The following is an 18,217-nucleotide window of genomic DNA, read 5'->3' on the forward strand; positions in this document are numbered from 1 at the left end:
AAAGCAAAAACCAACTTCGACCTGCCCTCATCCTCTCCGTAAGTATTCCTCTAACAATTTCTATGATCATTTGTAGACTTGATTCTATCTTTGTACTAGCTTACCATCCTGAGACAAGCTTCAAACCTATGGGCTAGAATTTCAAAGTCAAGCAAGCTACATCCTACACACACACACAACATAGCCTTTTGACATTTCCCACAGGACCCCCAAACTGATACAAGTCACACACCAACGACTTCTCTGCTTAAGATTCCTAGTCTCTCTCCCAGCCTGGAGAATCCTAAGTAAGAAGAAAGGTCCCTAAGTAATAAGAAAGTAAGTAAGAAAGGTAACAACCCCCTTTGCTCAAGCCTCACCCTGCCCTAACTGCGTTCAGCCACAGTTGAGTCTCCTCTCCTTGCCTCAGGCAAGAAGATGAAGATACACCCCAGAGAGGGCTCAGATGGAAGGAAATCAGAGTGGCAAGGCTTAGAGACCTTTGAAGAAGTGAAGTAAGGAAGCATTCTCCAGTCAGTGGCCTTCTCCCTGTGTTAAATCACTTTCCTCACTTTGGGGCCACTGGGACTTCCAGTGCTTTCCTCAACATATCTCACTTAACTCGTCTAACCTAATGGACTCATTGTCTCTAAATGTTATCTAGATTAGTACCAGCATCTAGATCAGTAGGATCTAGTATCCTGTATTTAGGATACCAGAAAACCCAGTAGGACCAATCAGTGTGTCCCTTCTTTCTCAGCCATTTCTGTGAATCTCTTTCAACTCCCTCAAAACACCAAAAATTTTGTTTTTCCTTAGGAAAAGCCGCCTAATGGGTGAACTATCAAGAGGGGGGAGAAACCTGTGAATGCACTCAATTCTGAAGCACACCCTCCCCTCACAGCAGAACCAAGCACTTTCCAAAATAAGGTGTTTTTTTTTTTTCCAATACTTGACCATTTTGTCTTCCCAGCGGACACCAGAATTAAACTGGGCTAAAGCAGGGAGGGCGCCTAATGTGCACAACCCCCAGACCCGGCCACGAGATGACCTCTGCTAGCTGATGCCAAGCCCAAAGCCCGCCAACGCCAGCTGTCCTTGGGGCTAAGTTCACTCAACTTGCAAATCTAAATGCCTTTCTTTCATCTTTCCTTTCCATTTCTCCCTTGAGGAGAGACAACTGGATCCCTAAGTCTCAGACTGTCCTGTACCTCCAAGACAACACACCACTCATGCCTGGAGAGTGAAACTGGATGAGCTCGTGAGTGCACGTGAGCGCACCTGGGGGGGGGGGGGTAAAGAGGCTGGATCACGTGCTCCAAACTTAGCCAAGAGCAATCTCACTTTTCTACTCCTCTGTACCTGGGCCTGTGATTGAGCTCAGGCCCCTGACAGCAACCTCACCTTTTCCCAGTTGCCCTCCTGAGTCAATGTTCATCAAGTCCCCGCACCCACCCCACCCACCTTCCCCCAACTCACTCTGGTCTGGACAGTAACCTGAGACAGTTCGCACGAGACCATCACCCGCATCAATGCCATCAGCCCCTAGCCATCTTGCCACTGGAACCCCCCCCCCCCAAATCCATCATGGAAAGCCAGAGAACGTCGCCCGCAGTTGATCGGCTATTCCACAGCCCCCTGCACCACCCTACACTTTCAGGCCCGCATCTCCACCCTGCGGCGCGACTCTTACCTGCGCTGGGACCCCGAGGCACCGGGAGCGGGGCTCCGGCGCGGCTCTGGAGGCTGTGCAGCACCGGGGTTTCGAAGGGTCCTGTGGGCCAGGCCGGCGTCAGAGGCGCACCCATGTAAGGCGAGTAAGGACTCGAGTGGTGGTGATGGTGATGGTGGTACGTCCCGTTCAACGGCCGCGCCGCCGACAGCGAGCTGTACTGGTGCTCCCGGCCGCCCATGGCCGCTAGGCTGCCGCCGCTGCCCGCGCCGCCGCTGCCCGCCGCCGCGTAGCCCCCGGGCTCCCGCGCCCCGCCGTTGGCCATGGGCGGGCTGGGCGAGTAGGGAAAGCGCGCCGACGCGTGCGCCGCGGCCGACCCGGCTCCGCCAGGCCCCGCGGCCCCGCCGCCCGCCGCGCCGCCTCCGCCGCCGCCGTACGGGGGACTGTCAGCCGAGGCCTGGGGCCAACCGGGGTGCGAGGCCGCGCCCCCCGCGTGGTTGGTGGGCGCGCCGCCTGCCCCCTGCAGGTAGGGCAGGCCGGGCAGCATGGAACCCACGCGGGTGGTGGGCACGTAGACTGGGGAGCTGGCGGCCGCTGCAGCCGCAGCTGCGGCGGCCGCGGAGTGCACGAAGCCGCTGGGCGCGCCGTCGTACGCGGCTGGGCCCTGGCTGGAGAGGGCGGCGAGGGTCTGGTACATCTCCTCGGGCTGCTCCGGGGCGAAGGGACTCAGCTTGGCGCCCCGGCTGGACCACAGCAACTTGCTGGCGGTGGCGGCCTGGTCGATGTCAGTGAAGAGCAATAGGTCCTCCCAGCTCGACAGAGCGCTCCCGGGGCCCGCGACCCCGGGCGCCGCAGGTCCGTGCGCCGCCCCGAAGGGATGCGACGCGTAGGGGCTGAGCAGCAGCGAGCGGGCCGGGGGTCCCGCCACCGCCTCGCCGTCGTCCTGCGGCGTCCTGCAGAGGCCGGCGGCGCAGGGCCCGCGCTCGGCGCCCCGGGAGCAGGGAGACGACGACGAGGAGATGGGGGAAGGTGGCGTGGAGGGCTCCCGCGCAGGAAAGGGCCCCGAGTCGCTGGCGTCCGCAACCGTGGTCCCGAAGCGCTTCGGCAGACACCAGCCGCCGTCAGTCAAGGCCATCCACCGTCCCGGGCTGCTGCGGTAAACTGACTTCTAGCTCCTGAGAAACAGTGGGGTTGGGAGGGGAAACGGAGACCTTTTAAGATGGGGAGAATGGGGTCCCATCAAGCAAGCCGGCGATCGGGTCCCTCGAAGGATCGGGACACCTCCTCCTTCCCCTCCCCTCCCCGCGCCCTCGCCAGTCCGCGCAGCTCAGGTTCCCGCGCCCTTTCCCGACCCACCCCCTCGACAGCATCCTTCCTCCGCAGGTCCCAGGGGCGGCGGCGAGGCTGCCCCAGGGCGCCCCGGTTACACAAAGGGGAGTGAGCAGCCCCCTGCGGGGCCCCATCGCACGCTGCCCCGCCCCCGCGGGGACCCCCCTCTCCCGGAGCACGGGCTGCGTGCGGGGATGGCCTCCCCCCCCCCCCGGCGTGGGAATCGCGATCGAGGAAGACTTTAACCTGTCCCCGAAAACGAAACCTCAGCTTTTCATTAAAAAATACAAAATCGTTTCCCCAAAGCTTTCCGGACGGGGCGTAAGCAGCTGGAATGCGAGCCCCAGAGATCATGCTGCCCAGCCCTAGGAAAGTGGGGTGTCGGGGGTGGGGTGGGGGGAACAGAGATGGCAGCTCTGAATAGAATTGGCGAGGGAAGCCGGCAGGGGCCGGAGTCTCCCTCCCCGGTGGCTCGGCCGCGGGACGCGCACCTAAGCCACGGGCCGGGTCGGTACGGCACCGGCGCGCGTCGGCCGGGCCACCCGGCGCACCCCGCGGTCATCCGCAGCCGCAGAAAGGCCCGACCGTTCCGGAATCCGACGTAGCGGGGTGGAGCGGAGCGCAAAGCCAGTGGGGGGGGGGGGGAAATGCCAGAGGTTGGGGGGGGCGTGAAGCCACCCCAAAGGGGAGAGCAGGAAGAATGACAGGGAAACTTGGAGGGGGTGGGGAGGCAGCCAAAGGCAGCGGACCGGGCCCCTTTCGGGGGGTGGCTTGTCGAGCTCGCCCCGGTTCAGCGGAGATAACCACGCTCAAATGAATGCCCCCCCACACACACACACAGACCGGGGGGCCGGAGAGCGAGGAAGAAGTTGCTCGGGCGGCCCGACGATCGGCTCCCGCCCCTGGACGCCGAGATAACTCAGAGATAAGGCCGTGCGCAGATAAGCACTTCGGGGAGTGGACGAGGCACCGCCAGTCGGGTCTCCCGGGGAGCCGGGAGCCGCGGCAGCGATCCCGGACAAGCAAGGGGAGAGACACCCTCCAAGCCGGCCGCGGCCGGGAGCGGGCGGGAAAGCCGGAGGCCGAGGGGCCCGGGACGGGTTAGGAGTGCTGGGGAGGGGGGGGGAGGTGGAGAGGGCAAAGGAGGAGGAAGGAGGAAAAAAAAATCGCAGGCAAACCTGGGGCGAGCGCTGTGCGTGGTGAAGGGCCGTGGCGGAGGGCTGGGCGCTCCCGGGCGCGGAGAGAGGCCGCGGGCGCCGGGCGGGAGAGCGCGAGTCCGGGGTCTGCGCTTCACGGCTGGTGAATAAAAAGGAGAGAGGAGGCGCCTCTTACTGCCCTGCCGGAAAACTGCAGCCTGCGCTCCTGATTGGACTCACCGAGCCCTAAACAAACAGCGCTCGCCGAAGGGTGCCAGGCTGTGGGTCGGAACTGCGCGGAGCCAGCAGCTGGGCGCGGAGGTGAAGAGGAGGTGGAGGAGGAGGGGGGGAAGGAGGAGGGAGCGAGGGGAGGAGAGAAAAGAGGGTGGGGAGGGGACTGGCGGGGGAGGGGAGCGCGTCGCCAGAGCAGACAATGAGCGGCCGCGCTGCCTGCGGGCGTGGGCCCCGCGGCTAGCTCCGTGCGGGGTGTGGGATCGAATCCACCCGGGGCGGGGGGTGTGTGTGAAACGTCCAACTCGGGGACGTTCCGGGGAGGGACGAAGGCGACAGGACGCCCACACCCACCCCAGCTGCGGGGCTCGCTCTCGCGCCCCCAGTTGCGCACACGCGCGCGCGCGCACACACACACACACACACACACACACACACACACACACGGGGAGGGAGAGAAGCTGGGGCGCGGTTGCGGAAAGGGGGGCGCCCCCAAAATGTAGAGGAAAAGTGCCTGGCCCGGTTGCCCTTCCCCATTCTTCCCTCCAGGTTCAATGAGTTCTTGGCTTCGAAGTTGGACGTACCCGACCTTAAACTTTACGGAACCCTGTCTCGGGACCCTAAGGGCTCGGGTCACGGGGCCAGTCCGGGGATCGGGGTTCCTACTATCAAAGTAAGAGCCCCCTTCCCCGTCCCCCCCCCCTCCCCGCCGCCTTAACTCTCTCCTGATCTTTAAATACATACTAAATTCCTGGGCAGTTTGAGGAAAGTTCACGATGACACGCCCCAGCAAACCTTTGAGGTCATTAAAACTGGGGGTCCTCCGAGGTGCGCCCATGGCCGCGGCCCCGGGAATGAACTTCTGTCCCGGGACAGGTCGGGAGTTTTGTGGTTTGCGATTGAGCTTTGCTTTGCCTCCACTGCAGGTTAAGACCTTGGAAAGCGGAGGGAAGGGGGTTCCTTTCCCCGACCCAGCGCGAAAGACCGTGTCCCAACCCCCACTCTCCCGCACACACCCCTCTTCTCTCTCCAAACGATGAGCACAACTGTGTACAAACTGATACGGTCTACAGCGGGCCAAGGCACTGGAAATGAACATCGCCGGGTTATCAGCGCCGATCTGTCAGCAGAGAGGCGCGCGCGGCTCGTCCGCCACAGGAGCTGTGATATATTGTCTCGCTCCCTTTCGCTCACAAAAAGGATTTCTTCCGACAGGCGTGAACCCAGAAGGCTGCCCAGAGAAGATTTCACTAGGACAGGAAGAGCTAGCTTTGAAATTGGATTGTAACACTTTTCTTCCCCAGGTAAATCGAAGTCAATTGAGGGTTCTAAACACCCGTCTTCCTGAAAGCATTTGCTACTCTTGTTTTTGCTACTTTTTTTAAATGTGTGTGTGTGTGTGTGTGTGTGTGTGTGTGTGTTGGGGGGGGGGTGTTGATGTATGTGTGTGTCTTTCTAGATGGATTAGGGAGAAGGACCTAAACAGATCTGAACAAGGAAGGGTGGCTACATTGTAAACTGATTTCCAGGGAAGAGAGACCTCGTGGCAAAGGTGTGTTAACTGGCAATCCAGCCGGGAGGGTCGCCCCCCAGGCAAGAAGGGGAGCCCCCGAGGGGAGAAGGCTTGGCCTTGCCGGGGAGGGGGGAACGGAATTCAGGAACTTGGCAGGAATTTTTTTTCTTTTTCGTACTTCGTTGTAAATTGCTGTTAAACACTTCTGAATTTTAAATTGCTACTGAATGGGTCCATAAACCGTGCTCGTCCAATTTAGTCATTTTTTTTTTAGTATCACATTCCCCTTTTCACCCTTCCTCCCCCACCCCCCAACCACTGCGGGGGACTCTCAACTTCTACGCTGCATTTTCCCGAAAGGCTGAAAGGAGGAAAACTCTGGAATGGAGACACTAGAGACTGGAGCCGGATCCAGAGGTTTTAAATTTTAACCTGGGTTCGCTCGATCGAAATGCCACAACCAGAAGAGGTAGCTGCAGTTGGCCCGCCCTGCAATTCCCACCCTGACTTCAAATGTCTTGCTTATTTTGGGGAGGGTGGGGAAGGGGGTGATTTGGTAAATTATGGCCACATTGTTAAGTGGACTGAATTCCCCAAGCTCATTCGTAAGCAGTCACGTTCTGGGTTGTGTGTATTTCCTTTTCTTTCAGTCCAGTTGGTTGGAAATGTTTCTTGATTTTGCTACAAAAAAGAAAAAAATTAGAAGTTTGTATTCGCTAGAGGAATTAAAAATAAGAATAATAAATAACGCTGATTAAGTGTGTGTCCAGGCTGTGTTCGGCCTTTAAACTTCAGCCCTTGGAAGATCGAGCCCCGGCGGGAGCTTGCTTTCAGTCCTGCGGGTGTGTGTGTGTGTGTGTGTGTGTGTGTAATATTTTTTTCAAATACGAGGGTGTACGAGTGACTTTCCTGAGTCAACCCCTCGCCCGCACTGGCCTGCCTTTCTCGACGCTGGACAGTCGCTTTGCCAGGGCCCACTGACCCTAGCGCCGCTGGGACAGAGGTGAGCGACTGGGTCGACAGCACTCGGGCTCTATGGGTTGGGCAAGGGACCCCCTCATTTTACCCTGCAGACTCTCAACTCACTGTGACAGTGCCCCAAAACGAAATAGGTCAACGCCCCTGTCCAGTGCCACACATTGTACTTTCTATTTTATATTTATTTTTAGATTGTTTTTTTGTCCCCACTAAATGTGGCGATGGAGAAACGTTGTTCTTGTTAGCTAAGTTAGAATAAAACAAAACTGTTTCACATGTACCTTTAATTAGAACAGAAATCAGGCTGCCTATGCCTCCGATCTGCTTGGGTCCGACTCGTGGACTCTGGCCTGGGGGGGCCGACACCCCCAAGAGACAGCGGCAAGTTGTTGTTGTTGTTGTTTAAAACACCCCCCTGGTCCCTAGGCCCTGCGCTTCCTCTGCGCTCTTGGCTGGCTCACAAGCTAGCAGGTCTGGGGTGCTAAGGAGAGAGACACCCCCCAAACTAGGGGGAAAACAGAGCTGGATTAGAACACCCCCCCATCGAGATCAGGGCAGACAGGCTCTTAGGATCTCCCTACTTTTTTCCCCTTTGTGTTTTCTTTTTTCTTCTTTCAATTCTCTTTGTTTTCATGTCCTTTTCACACACACACACACCCCTGACCCCGCTCCCCGTCCCGCTCCTCTTCTGGGAATGGCTAATCTTGAACGAAACCTTTTTTCTCTGGATTTATTGAGACCCGGGGAGCGGTCCCACAGAAGGCGCTGTCCCCCCTCACCCTCGCAGAGGGTGGTTCCGGGGCGCGGCCTGTCCCCAGGGCTGATTGATTTGGTCCGCACCACCCCACGATTCGAATCCAGCCGGGACCCAGCAGCCAATTGGGCGAGGGGCGGGGGCTCCGCTGTCCAAACGGAAGGGGTACCGGGGAACTCGGTGCGGTGGGCGCTTCCGGAGGCGCACAAACGCCAGTCACCGCACACCTTTACCCCCACGTCCCCACCCCGCAACCGAACAGCATTGTATTGTCACCGTCGTTTCCCAAGGAACCATTTCTGGCGTAAAACGTAGTTGTAAGTTTCGAACGTTGCTTTAAAGAACAGATTTATGAGGCCTTCTCCCTTATACCATATTTCTTCCTGTCTCGAAGTCTCTTTTACCCAAGGACACGAGGTTGCTTTGGAGTCTCCAAGTCACTCCAAAGGTCCCAGCTCAAGAGTGGGGTCTGGGAGACGCGTTCCCCCGCGCAGCCAATGCGAGCAACCAGAATGCTGACTCGCCGGCCTGAACCTTCCTTCCTTCCTTCCTTCCTTCCTCCTTTTCTTTTTCTTCCTTTTTCTTTTTCCTTCCTTTCCCCTTCATTCCTCCTTTCCTTCTCTCCCGCCTTTTCTGTTTTCCTTTCCTGTCTTTCCTTCCCCTCCTCCCTTTCCATTTTTAATTCTCAGAAGAGCAAAAACACGGCTCTAGAAAAGTCAGGTGTTGGCGGGAGCGCGAGATGGCCCGGGGCGGCCCCGCAGCCTCCCGCACCGCACGAAAGGTCACCGCGGGGGCCTCGCCGGGCGCGTTGTTTGGGAGACTTCACGCACCGCGTCCGCTGCGGGTGAATCGGGGCGGCCACGCGGGGCGCCCCCAGCCCACCCTCATCCATTAGCCACCTTTCCCCCCCCCCATTCTTCTTTCCTCTCTCTCCTTGAAGCTTGTTATCTGGGCCACCCATTGACCGACGAAAGGTTTCCCCTCCCCGCGTCTCCCACGGCCGCTTTAAACCAAATAAATCGAGCAATTAAGGGCCGAGATGCCTGTGGATAGATCGGAAGGTGTCTTTTCAGGCATCACTTGGAGAAGCGAACGAGCAGCCTGGCGGCTCTCTAATCCCGATAAAGACATTCCCCGCCGGCGCCGGCCTCCCTCCTCCCCGGCCTCCCTCCCCCCCGGCCTCCCTCCTCCCCGGCCTTCCCCCCCTCCCCAGGCCTGCGCCCCCACATCCCGAGGCCGCCTGCAGCGGCTCCTGGGAATCTCCCTCAAGCTGGGGGTGAGGGGACCCTGAAAACACAATTGGGGACCCGTCAAGGTCCCGGCCTTCCCTGCTTTGGGGAGGGGGGAGGGGGAGTGGACATTGGGGGTCCCCGGGAGCTGTGTCACTCCAGGTCTGAGCTCAGAGACAAACGTGCCAGGCCTGCACTTGGCCAGGCGGCCGCCAGCCCACTCAATCAAGGCCAGAGGGGCCTTTGGATTGTTTTCTAATACTAGGTAGTAAACTAAGCACAACCATTCCCCACACACACGCCAGCCCCCTTCCCTCCCCGCGGTTCCACCGAAGGCCACAGGGCTCCCCACTGTCTTCTCGCAGGGGTCGGGAGCCCGACCTTCCTTGGAGCCCCTGGCAGAACGCGGTGGTGGATCCTTGTGGTGGAAGGGTGTGGACCCGAACGAACTAACCGTGTGCGGGTGGGAGGCATGGCTCCAATCCCTCAGTCATCCCCTACGTGGGTTCGGTGGTGAAGTGGGGGTATTTATTATCATTATTAATTACGACTGGCATCACTACACAAACCTGGGGCTGCCTGCTGGACGGAGACCCCGCTCCTGGGGGCATGGGGGGGGGGGTGCGATCTTCCCTCTGCACAGGGCTGATCAGAGGATGGAAAATCCAGTTTCCCCGATTTCCTAGTCAAAAGGGCCTAGGGAGTCAAGGCCAGGGTTTTTCTCTTCCCCTGCCTATTCCGCAGGAAATTCAGTATCCTTTCTACCTCTTTGAAATAGACCAAGAAGCTGGGGGAGGAGAGAGGTGCGGGTGGACACGTCCCCCCCCCCCAGGTCCCCCTTGGTGGGTGGGTCTCACGCTTCTGCCCTCTGTTCATTTGCTCTTTGGCAAATGTTGGGAGACAGGGCTCTCAATTCCAGAAGGCACTGCCAAGAACCGTCTGACACCTTATGCTAGGACAGGAAGTTCAAGACACCCCTCTTTTCGCATCCCCAAGTAAAGCCAGAATCATCCACCTTAATCTAATCTTCACCTCTAACCTAGCCTCTGGGGATGGGAACAATTAGAAGAAACAGAATCACCGCTGCTCCTAAGAAGGTGAAAGAGGGTTTTCAGAGCCCTCGAAGAACCTGGTGTGTGTGTGGGGGGGGGGGGGGGGGATTGCTGGTATCACTGGATATAAAGAGACATGGTAATTCTGGGCCAGGGTCCAGATAGCACAGTCCCAAATCTGTGTCAGCTCAGAGACCTTCCTCCTCTGGCTGTACAAGCACTGCTTGCTTTTGCTTTCTCAAGAAACACAGGCCAGGGTTGCTCAAGGGAAGGAAGCTAGAAAAATGAAGAGACTGGGCTCTGAGAGATAGGCTGTTACTCACGTCCCTCCTGGAGTCTATGAAAGCAGGGAGGTGAGTGGTGCCTATGACATTTTGAAACACACTATATTGGGCCCGCAGAAATATGACCTCTCCATCCAGCTATGCTGCAACTATGCAGAGAATGAGGACCCAGGGATTGTGCACCATGGGGCAGCCCTCCACATCTTGCCACTTGCTGGTACCATGTGTACTAAGTGCACAGAGAAGAAACAGAAGGCAGCTCCGTGTGTGTGAAGTGTTTACAGTCTAGAAGGTTAGCACCTCTGCAAAGCCGGTTAGGCAAAATCCCACAGACAGCTTCCCACAGGGAAGGAGCCTTTTTACTTTCTCTAGAGAAGTATTCAGTTCTAATTCAACGCTACCCTGGGCAGGATAAGATGGGAGTCATGGCACCTCGTGACTCTAGGCCACCTTGCCTGAGTTTCAGTCCTGATGCCAGCAGTTTCCTCATCTGTAACGGGAGATGATGGGATTATCTCCTTTGTGGGATTGTTGGGAGATGAAAAAGATTTTATGGATCAGACCTAGTGGTACAGGCCTGTAATCCCATATACTCAGGATGTAGAGATTGAGAGACTTAAGAATTAAGGCTAGCCCAGGCAAAAAGTTAATAAGAAAGACCTTATCTCAGTCAACAAACTGGGTCTATTACACATTTGTAATCCCATTTACTCTGGAGGCTTGGGTAGGAAGGAAGATAGAAATCAAAGCAGGTCCCAGACACAATTTAAGAGAACTTATCTGGAAAAAAAAAACTAAAACAGAAAGATCTGGGCACTTGGCTCAAGTGGTAGAGAACCCGCTTGGCAAGGGTGAGGCCCTCAAGTTCAAAACTCAGCAGAACAAAAAAGAAAAAATATTTCTTGGATATCATTTGCTAATAGTACTTGGCACACAGTAAGAACTCCATACATGTAAGCTGTTACTACTAATAGTCTTGCCCATATTATATCGAATCTGTTTGTTAGATGAACTGTCTCGAGTTAGATGCATTTCTAAGAGAAAAAAATTAGCTAAATGCATTTCCAAAACAAACAAACAAAAAACTTCCTATAGCATCTATTTGTCTTTGGGAGGCTTCATGCCTTCTCTCTGTGTCAGTAGAGAGAGGACATTTTATTTGTTTGTTTTTGGATCTTTCACTCTAGCTTGTTTTTTGGGTTTGGTTTGTTTTTGGTTGATTGTGGGGCTTGAACTCTGGGCTTGGGCGCTGTCCCTGTGCTCTTCAGCTCACAGCGCTACTTCTGCTTTTCTAGTGGTTTATTGGAGATAGGAGTCTCAAGGACGTTCCTGCCCAGGCTGGCTTTGAACCGTTATCCTCAGATCTCAGCCTCCTGAGTAGCTAGGATTACAGGCGTGAGCCACCGGTGCCCAATTTTGGCTTGGCTTTTTCTTTTCTTTGTTTTCCTCAAGATCCAGACTCAAATTCAGTACCTGAAGCTTTCACTCATTGGCTGGTACTCTACTAACCAAGCCACACCTCCAACCCCACTTTTTTTTTTCCATTCAAGGATGGTGTTCTACCACTTGAGCCACAGCTTCACTTCTAGCTTTTTGCTGGTTAGAGGTAAAGGTCCCATACACTTTTCTGCCCTGGCTGGCTTGGAACCATGATCCTCAGATCTTAGGCTCCTGTGTGGCTAAGATTACAGGTATGAGCCACTGGTGCCCTGCTCAATAAGAAGTTTATTTATTGCATTATGGTTGGAAAGAGGGGAAGAGGGAGACAGACTTGGAACCTTTACTTGCATTTGGTACCTTTGAAAAGGAGACATTCCTTCATGTTCCCCTTGAAGATACCAGCAGCAGACCCCAGGGTCTTCTACAAGATAGAGATAATAACCTTGAGGCTTCTCCTTGTTCAAGGAAGATCCCAGTGTCCTGCAGTCATCATCTCCACAAACTCCTTTCTGCCAGTAGACAGGAGAGAATTCACAGCCAGCCAATTAAGGAGGGGCAGCCTTCACTTAATGGGAGAGGGGCAAAAAAAAGAACCAATTAAATTGACCTGATCATCTAACTTTACACTACTCTTATGTTTTTTTAATCTTTCAATTTGTTATTGCTATGCATGAAGGAGACTTACTCCACTTTAATCACTTTTCTCTCTTTCTTTCTTTTTGGAAGGTACTAATGGAAACAGACCAGAGCCTCACAAGTGCTATGCAAATGGTTTACCACTGAGCCTGCCCTCAGTCCTTGCAAGTATTATTGATACAGAAAATTCTACTTTTTTTTTTTTTTTGTCAGTCGTGGGGTCTGCACTCTGGGCCTGGGCGCTGTCCCTCAGCTCTTCAGCTCAAGGCTAGCGCTCTACCACTTGAGCTACAGCGCCACTTCCGGCCTTTTCTGCTTCTGTGGTGCTGAGGAATCAAACTCAAGGCCTCATGCAAGCAAGGCAAGCACTCTACCACTGAGCCACCTTCCCAGCCCCAGAAAATTCTACTTTTTAAATCCTTTTTCCTCTCTTCCTCCTCCTCTTCCTTTGACTCTTTCTTCTAAAACAAGATCTAGCTAGGTGCTGGTGGCTTATGTTTGTAATCCTGGCTACTCAGGAGACTGAGATTTGAGGAACATATATATATATATATATATATATATATATATATATATATATATATATACATACATACATACATACATATATATATATTTGTGTATATGTGTATACTATATATTCATTGTTGAATAAATATTTTAAAAAGAAACCTGTGGAATATAACAAAGAATACTGTTCTTTAGATTCAGTGACAGAAGAAAAGATTTGTTTTGCAGAAGACAAAGTCTGGAAGGAACATGAAAGTCTTCCCTGGGTAGCAGAAGCTCCTGCCCAGAGCCTAGTCTCTGGTCTTTGGCAGTCCTGATTGCCTCTATTGCTCCTGCCTTTGATTTACTGAGTGCGGTCATTCCTCTGCTCTTTACTTTCACAATCACACTTTCAAACCTGATAAAGTTCAAGACCCTGAGTACTTGTAGCTCCCCCAGATTTACAGTCCTTCTGCCCCCCTCCACCCTAGGCGGCTGGAGGCTGATTGAATCCTCATGGACTGAAGCCATTGAGCATCAGCAGAGCTGGCTGTCCAAGAGAATGGGACCCAGAGGGACAGAGAATGTGAGCCCTTCATCAATCTGCTACCCAGGGCAAACTACAGGACCTTCTTCCTCCTCAACAGAGATGGTAAACATTCACTTACTTTGCTTTTAACTGACTGTGGGCTGCTGAGAGAATGTATCTTGCAACTTGTGTGTGTGTGAGTGTATGCCTCTGTATATGTTTGTACTGGGGTTTGAACTCAGGACCTGGGAGCTGCCCCTTAGCTTTTCCACTCTAGGCTGGTGCTCTGCTACTTCCAGGTTTTTCCTGGTTAATTGGAGATAAGAGTGTCATGGACTTTCCTGCCTAGATTAGCTTCAAATCTTGATTCTCAGATCTTAACCTCCTGAGTAGCTAGTGTTACAGTAATGAACCACAGGGCTAATCTGCAATACTTAGATCTGGATAGAATGGGGTACAAAATCCTCTACAATATATTTGAGTGCTGGATTTTCTGGACTCTACTAAGCAGCCTTAGGATCAAGGACAGGATCCTTAACCTCTTGGTGTCTCAGTTGCTTCGTCCATAAAATGGCAGAAATATTACTTTCCACAAGCATTAATCACAAACTAATGAGTTGGGTCTTGCTTGCATGCCTTCTGCCCAGGGCTCCTGGACAGCCATGTATGATGTCTGGTCCGGCTCTTGGGCTTCTGTCAGGTAGAAACACAAACTTAGACATTAATCTAAATACAACAGCAGCAGAGCAAAGAAAAGGAATGATTCATTTCCCAAGGTCCAAGTTTCACTTATTCTTTGCTTTTAAATACAAGTCGACAAAACTACAGAACCTGGACCACAGGCAATTATCAAGGCGGGGCAACCTTATTCTCAATACGAATGGATACCATGTGCCAATTTCTTATTTACTAGAGAAGTCATTCTTTTACATGAACTAGTGTTTTCATTTATCTTGAGCTAGGTTGTGGGATAGCTCAGTGATAAAACACATGATTCACAAGCTTTAGGTACTGGCTTCAATCCCCTGGCACTACAGATTAAAAGAAAACTTTTTTTCTTATTAAGATAAACATATTAGCAGTTTAAGAAGGTCTTTTTAAAGAGAAAATCCCTGCTTAAGGCTATAAATTAAAGCTGGATGCTAGAACTCTTGCCTGCAATCCTAGCTACTCAGGAGGCTGAGATCTAAGGATCATGGTTCCAAAGCCAGCCTGGGCAAAAAAGCTCATGAGATACTTATCTCTAATTAGCTACCAAAACAGCTGGAAATGGAGCTGTGGCTCAAGTGGCAGAGTGCTAGCCTTGAGCAAAGAAAGGTCAAGGAGATACAGCCAAATCACCAGTAGTTCAAATATATAATCTCAGCTGTTTGGAGGCTGAGATCTGAGGATCACAGTTTCAAAGCCAGCCTGGCAGGAAAGTTTGTGTGAGACTCATCTCCAATAAACTACCAAACAGCTCAAAATAGAAATGTTGCTAAAGTGGTAGCAAAAAAGCTTAGGGAACAGTTTCCAGGTCCTGAATTCAAGACTCAGGGCCAGCACAAGAAAGATGGAAAAAAAGGTATAATCCTTTAATACTTATCTCCTAAAGAAAGCTAAATTATCATAATATCAAATGTTCCTCAATATTGCCTTGTTAGAAGCTATTTTTCCCTTTTACCTATCTAGTCAGAATATTTCATGGAGTTGCTTTTTTCTGACCCTAGTAATACTCACCTCTGTTGAAGTGACTAAAGACACATGCTTAATGGATATCAAATAACTCCCCTTGAGACAGATTACTACCCTGTTTATAATACCACAAATTAAAGGCATGCAATTATCCAACAAAAACAGTATGGATATTACACCATTTTAAAAGACTACCTCATAGCTGATGCCCAGCAAAATCCAGCCAAAAACCACAGTGTCGATCCACAAATAAAGCTGTCAGCCTTTACATTCAAAGACATCTCTCTGTCAAGAACTGGGCATGCTTCCATGCTAGGGGCTGCAGTGGAAGAGCTGGTTAATGCCTGGTAACCAGCAACAGAAGCTGACCTCAGCCCAAGATGCTACACTCAGATTCTAGCATGCAAGTGCAAAGCCTGGAAGTCTAAGTTCAAATCCCAGCAGTGTAGCCCAGTTTCTGCCAGATAGATGCCCTTAGCAAATCCTTTCACAAGAATGAATATTCATATAGTAGCTCATGCCTGTAATCTTAGCTACTCAGGAGGCTGAGATCTAAAGATCCTGATTTAGAGCCAGCCCAGTCAGGAAAGTTCATGAGACTTTGATCTTCAATTTACCAGCAAAAAGCTGGAAGTAGATCTGTGACTCAAGTGATAAAGTGGTCACTTTAAGCAAAAAATGTAAGGAACAGTGTCCTGGCCCTGAGTTCAAGTCCCAGTACCACCACAACAACATTTTTTTTTAAATTATAAAGGCAGGCTGCTTGGGATGATTGACAGCCAAAAGCATGAATTTCTTGAGGGGAAGAGACATGAGGGGACAAGGGAAGACATGCAGGGCTCAAAGAAGTGAGGTTAAAATGTGATCAAAGGCACAAAGAAGCACTGTGGTGCACTCCTTTAATCCCAGCTATTCAGTAAGCAGAGACAAGATGATCATGGGTAGAGGCTAGCCCTAGAAAAACTTTGAAAGCCCATCTCAAAAATAAATAGAAGCCTGGCTCAAGTGGTAGATTTGCCTAGCAAGCTTGAAGCCCACTAATTCCCAGCACTGAGGGATAGGGGAGAGAGGAGGGGGAAGACATGGGAAAAGCCCTATGAGTATCAATATTTCCCACTGAGATTTTTTTTTGGGGTCCGGTCGTGGGGCCTGAACTCTGGGCCTGGGCGCTGTTCCTCAGCTCTTCAGCTCAAGGCTAGCGCTCTACCACTTGAGTCACAGCGCCACTTCCGGCTTTTTTCTTTTTGCTTATGTGGTGCTGAGGAATCGAACCCAGGGCCTCAGGCATGCAAGGCAAGTGCTCTACCACTGAGCCAACTTCCCAGCCCCCACTGAGAATTTTTTAAGACTATAAACTCACCCTGTCTGTCTATAGCTCACAGTTCAAATAGATTTTTATTTGTTTTGGTATTGGTACTGAGGCTTGGACTTATGGCCTGGACATTGTCTCTGAGCTTTTTCATTCTTACCACTTGAATCACAGCTCTACTTCCAGCTTTTTGGCCGTTAATTGGAGATAAGAGTCTCATGAACTTTCAGTCCAAACGGACTTCAAATGGCAATCCCCAGATCTTAACCCCCAGAGTATCAGGGATTACAAGCCTGAGCCACTGATGCCTGATAAGACAGGGGAGGGGGCTTTTGCCTCTTCTGTTCACTACTTTCCCTATGCTCTGGCACACAGTATGCCTGCCAAACAGATTCAAGAAACGAATGGCACTGGATGATACATAGAGCTCCTCCCATAAGCTCCTCTGAGGCAGAGACTATGCTGTTACCCTACTATGGGTGCCAGAAGCAGAACTGGGTAGATTCCCAGGACTCAAATGCTGATGGGATTTGGAGGTGGCACTGTGGAGAGGTAATTAGAATCAGATGAGATCTTGAGGGCAGGGCCCTAGATGGCATTACTGCAGAGGAAAAGTAACCCAAGTCTGCCTCACCATGTGAAATTTGCTACACACTCTCCCCAGATACCAGCACCATGAACTTGGACTTCATAACCTCCAGAACCATGAGCCAAATAACCTTCTGTTCTTAATAAGCCACCCCAGTCTCAGGCATCTTCTCATAGCAACAGAAAATGGACTAAGACACATGTGACAGTGATTCTCATGTACCAGGGTCTCTTGCTGAGCACAGTAACTGATGGCCAAATTCCAAGAGGTTGTTGATTACTTTCATTTATAATCCTGGTCAGTTATCTGCACCAGAGCCTGGCCATGTCTTGCCTGGACCGTTTGCAGGCCTCTTAGGAAGCAGGAATTTGCATGCTGAGCCTTGGAATTGGAAAACCCTACCTAGCACTCCTCAGACTCTAGTTACTAGTCTACCTTATCTTCTTTCCAATCCTCCTTCCTTATATCACTCCTGTCTCCTGTGCCTCAAGCTCGGCCAGTTCACCATGTACCTGTGGCTCCCCCCCCCCCCCCCCCGTCTATCCACTCCCCCTTTGAGGTTCTTTTCCTTCAGGAAGTTTCATCACATCTGTCTCCTTCATGAATCAGCTCCTCTTTACCAGGGCACTAGTACCCATCCATCCAGACTCCAGGAAGGACATAATCCCCATGTGCACAAGGTCTTCATTGCTCTGAGTTGCATGTCTGAGCATCTCTCATTCTTTTTAATTTTGTATTGTTATCATACAGGTGATGTACAGAGAGGTTACAGTTATATGTCAGCTAAAAAGTTCATTTATTTTTGGACAATGTCACCCTTTCCCTCCCACTCCCTCTCTCTCTCTCATTCATTTTTTGAAATTTATTTATTTATTTTTGGCCAGGCACCAGTGGCTCACACCTGAAATCCTAACTACTCAAGAGGCTGAGATCTGAGGATCACTGTTCAAAGCCAGTCCCAGATGAAAAGTCACTGTGAGACTCATATCTCCAATTAACCAGCAGAAAACTGGAAGTGGAGCTGTGGCTTAAAGTGGCAGAGCACTAGCCTTAAGCAAAAGAGCTCAAGGATAGTGCCCAGGCCCTGACTTCAAGCCCTACAATCAACAAATAAATAATAAATAAATAAGTAACATTTCTAGTCAAGTTAGTTGAGAGTTGTTCATTCTTTCGTGTGTGTGTATGTGTGTGTGAGTGTGTGTGTGTGTGTGTGTGTGTGTGTGTGTGTGTGTGTGTGTGTGTATGTGTGCATGTACATGCACATGCTGGTCCTATGGTCCTGGGGCTTCTTTTACTCAAGACTAGCACTCTGTCACAGGACTACTTCCTGCCTTTTCTCCTTATGTGGTACTGAAGAATCAAACCCAGGGCATCATGCATGCGAGGCAAGCACT

The 18,217-nt window shown here is 52.0% G+C and overlaps 1 protein-coding gene and 1 long non-coding RNA gene across 5 annotated transcripts in view; one reads left to right on the forward strand and one right to left on the reverse strand.

Moving 5' to 3' along the window:
• Positions 1-4,245, reverse strand: part of Gata6 (GATA binding protein 6) — a 31,476-nt gene extending 27,231 nt beyond the window's left edge. Inside the window, exons 1-2 of the mRNA XM_070029452.1 lie at positions 4,159-4,245; positions 1,673-2,826 (exon numbers count right to left, since the gene is read on the reverse strand). Coding sequence (XP_069885553.1) covers positions 1,673-2,786 — 1,114 coding nt within the window. The 5' untranslated portion in view covers positions 2,787-2,826; positions 4,159-4,245. The remainder of the gene's footprint in view (positions 1-1,672; positions 2,827-4,158) is intronic.
• Positions 4,246-4,349: 104 nt separating this feature from the next.
• On the forward strand, positions 4,350-17,958 carry LOC138832087 (uncharacterized). Of its 4 annotated transcripts, none has more exons than XR_011373502.1 (5): positions 4,350-4,437; positions 5,563-5,651; positions 12,324-12,397; positions 13,214-13,374; positions 17,708-17,958. It is a non-coding gene; the product is annotated as an uncharacterized lncRNA (long non-coding RNA). The 4 variants fall into 4 exon arrangements; XR_011373501.1 differs by lacking the exon at positions 4,350-4,437 and adding an exon at positions 4,665-5,020; XR_011373503.1 differs by lacking the exon at positions 4,350-4,437 and having other exon boundaries at positions 5,246-5,651; positions 12,324-12,401.
• The last annotated feature ends 259 nt before the right edge of the window (positions 17,959-18,217 follow it).

This window comes from Dipodomys merriami, unplaced genomic scaffold (genome assembly GCF_024711535.1).
Source record: "Dipodomys merriami isolate MVZ:Mamm:240054 unplaced genomic scaffold, mDipMer1.0.p SCAF_2, whole genome shotgun sequence".
NCBI classification, from domain to species: domain Eukaryota; kingdom Metazoa; phylum Chordata; class Mammalia; order Rodentia; family Heteromyidae; genus Dipodomys; species Dipodomys merriami.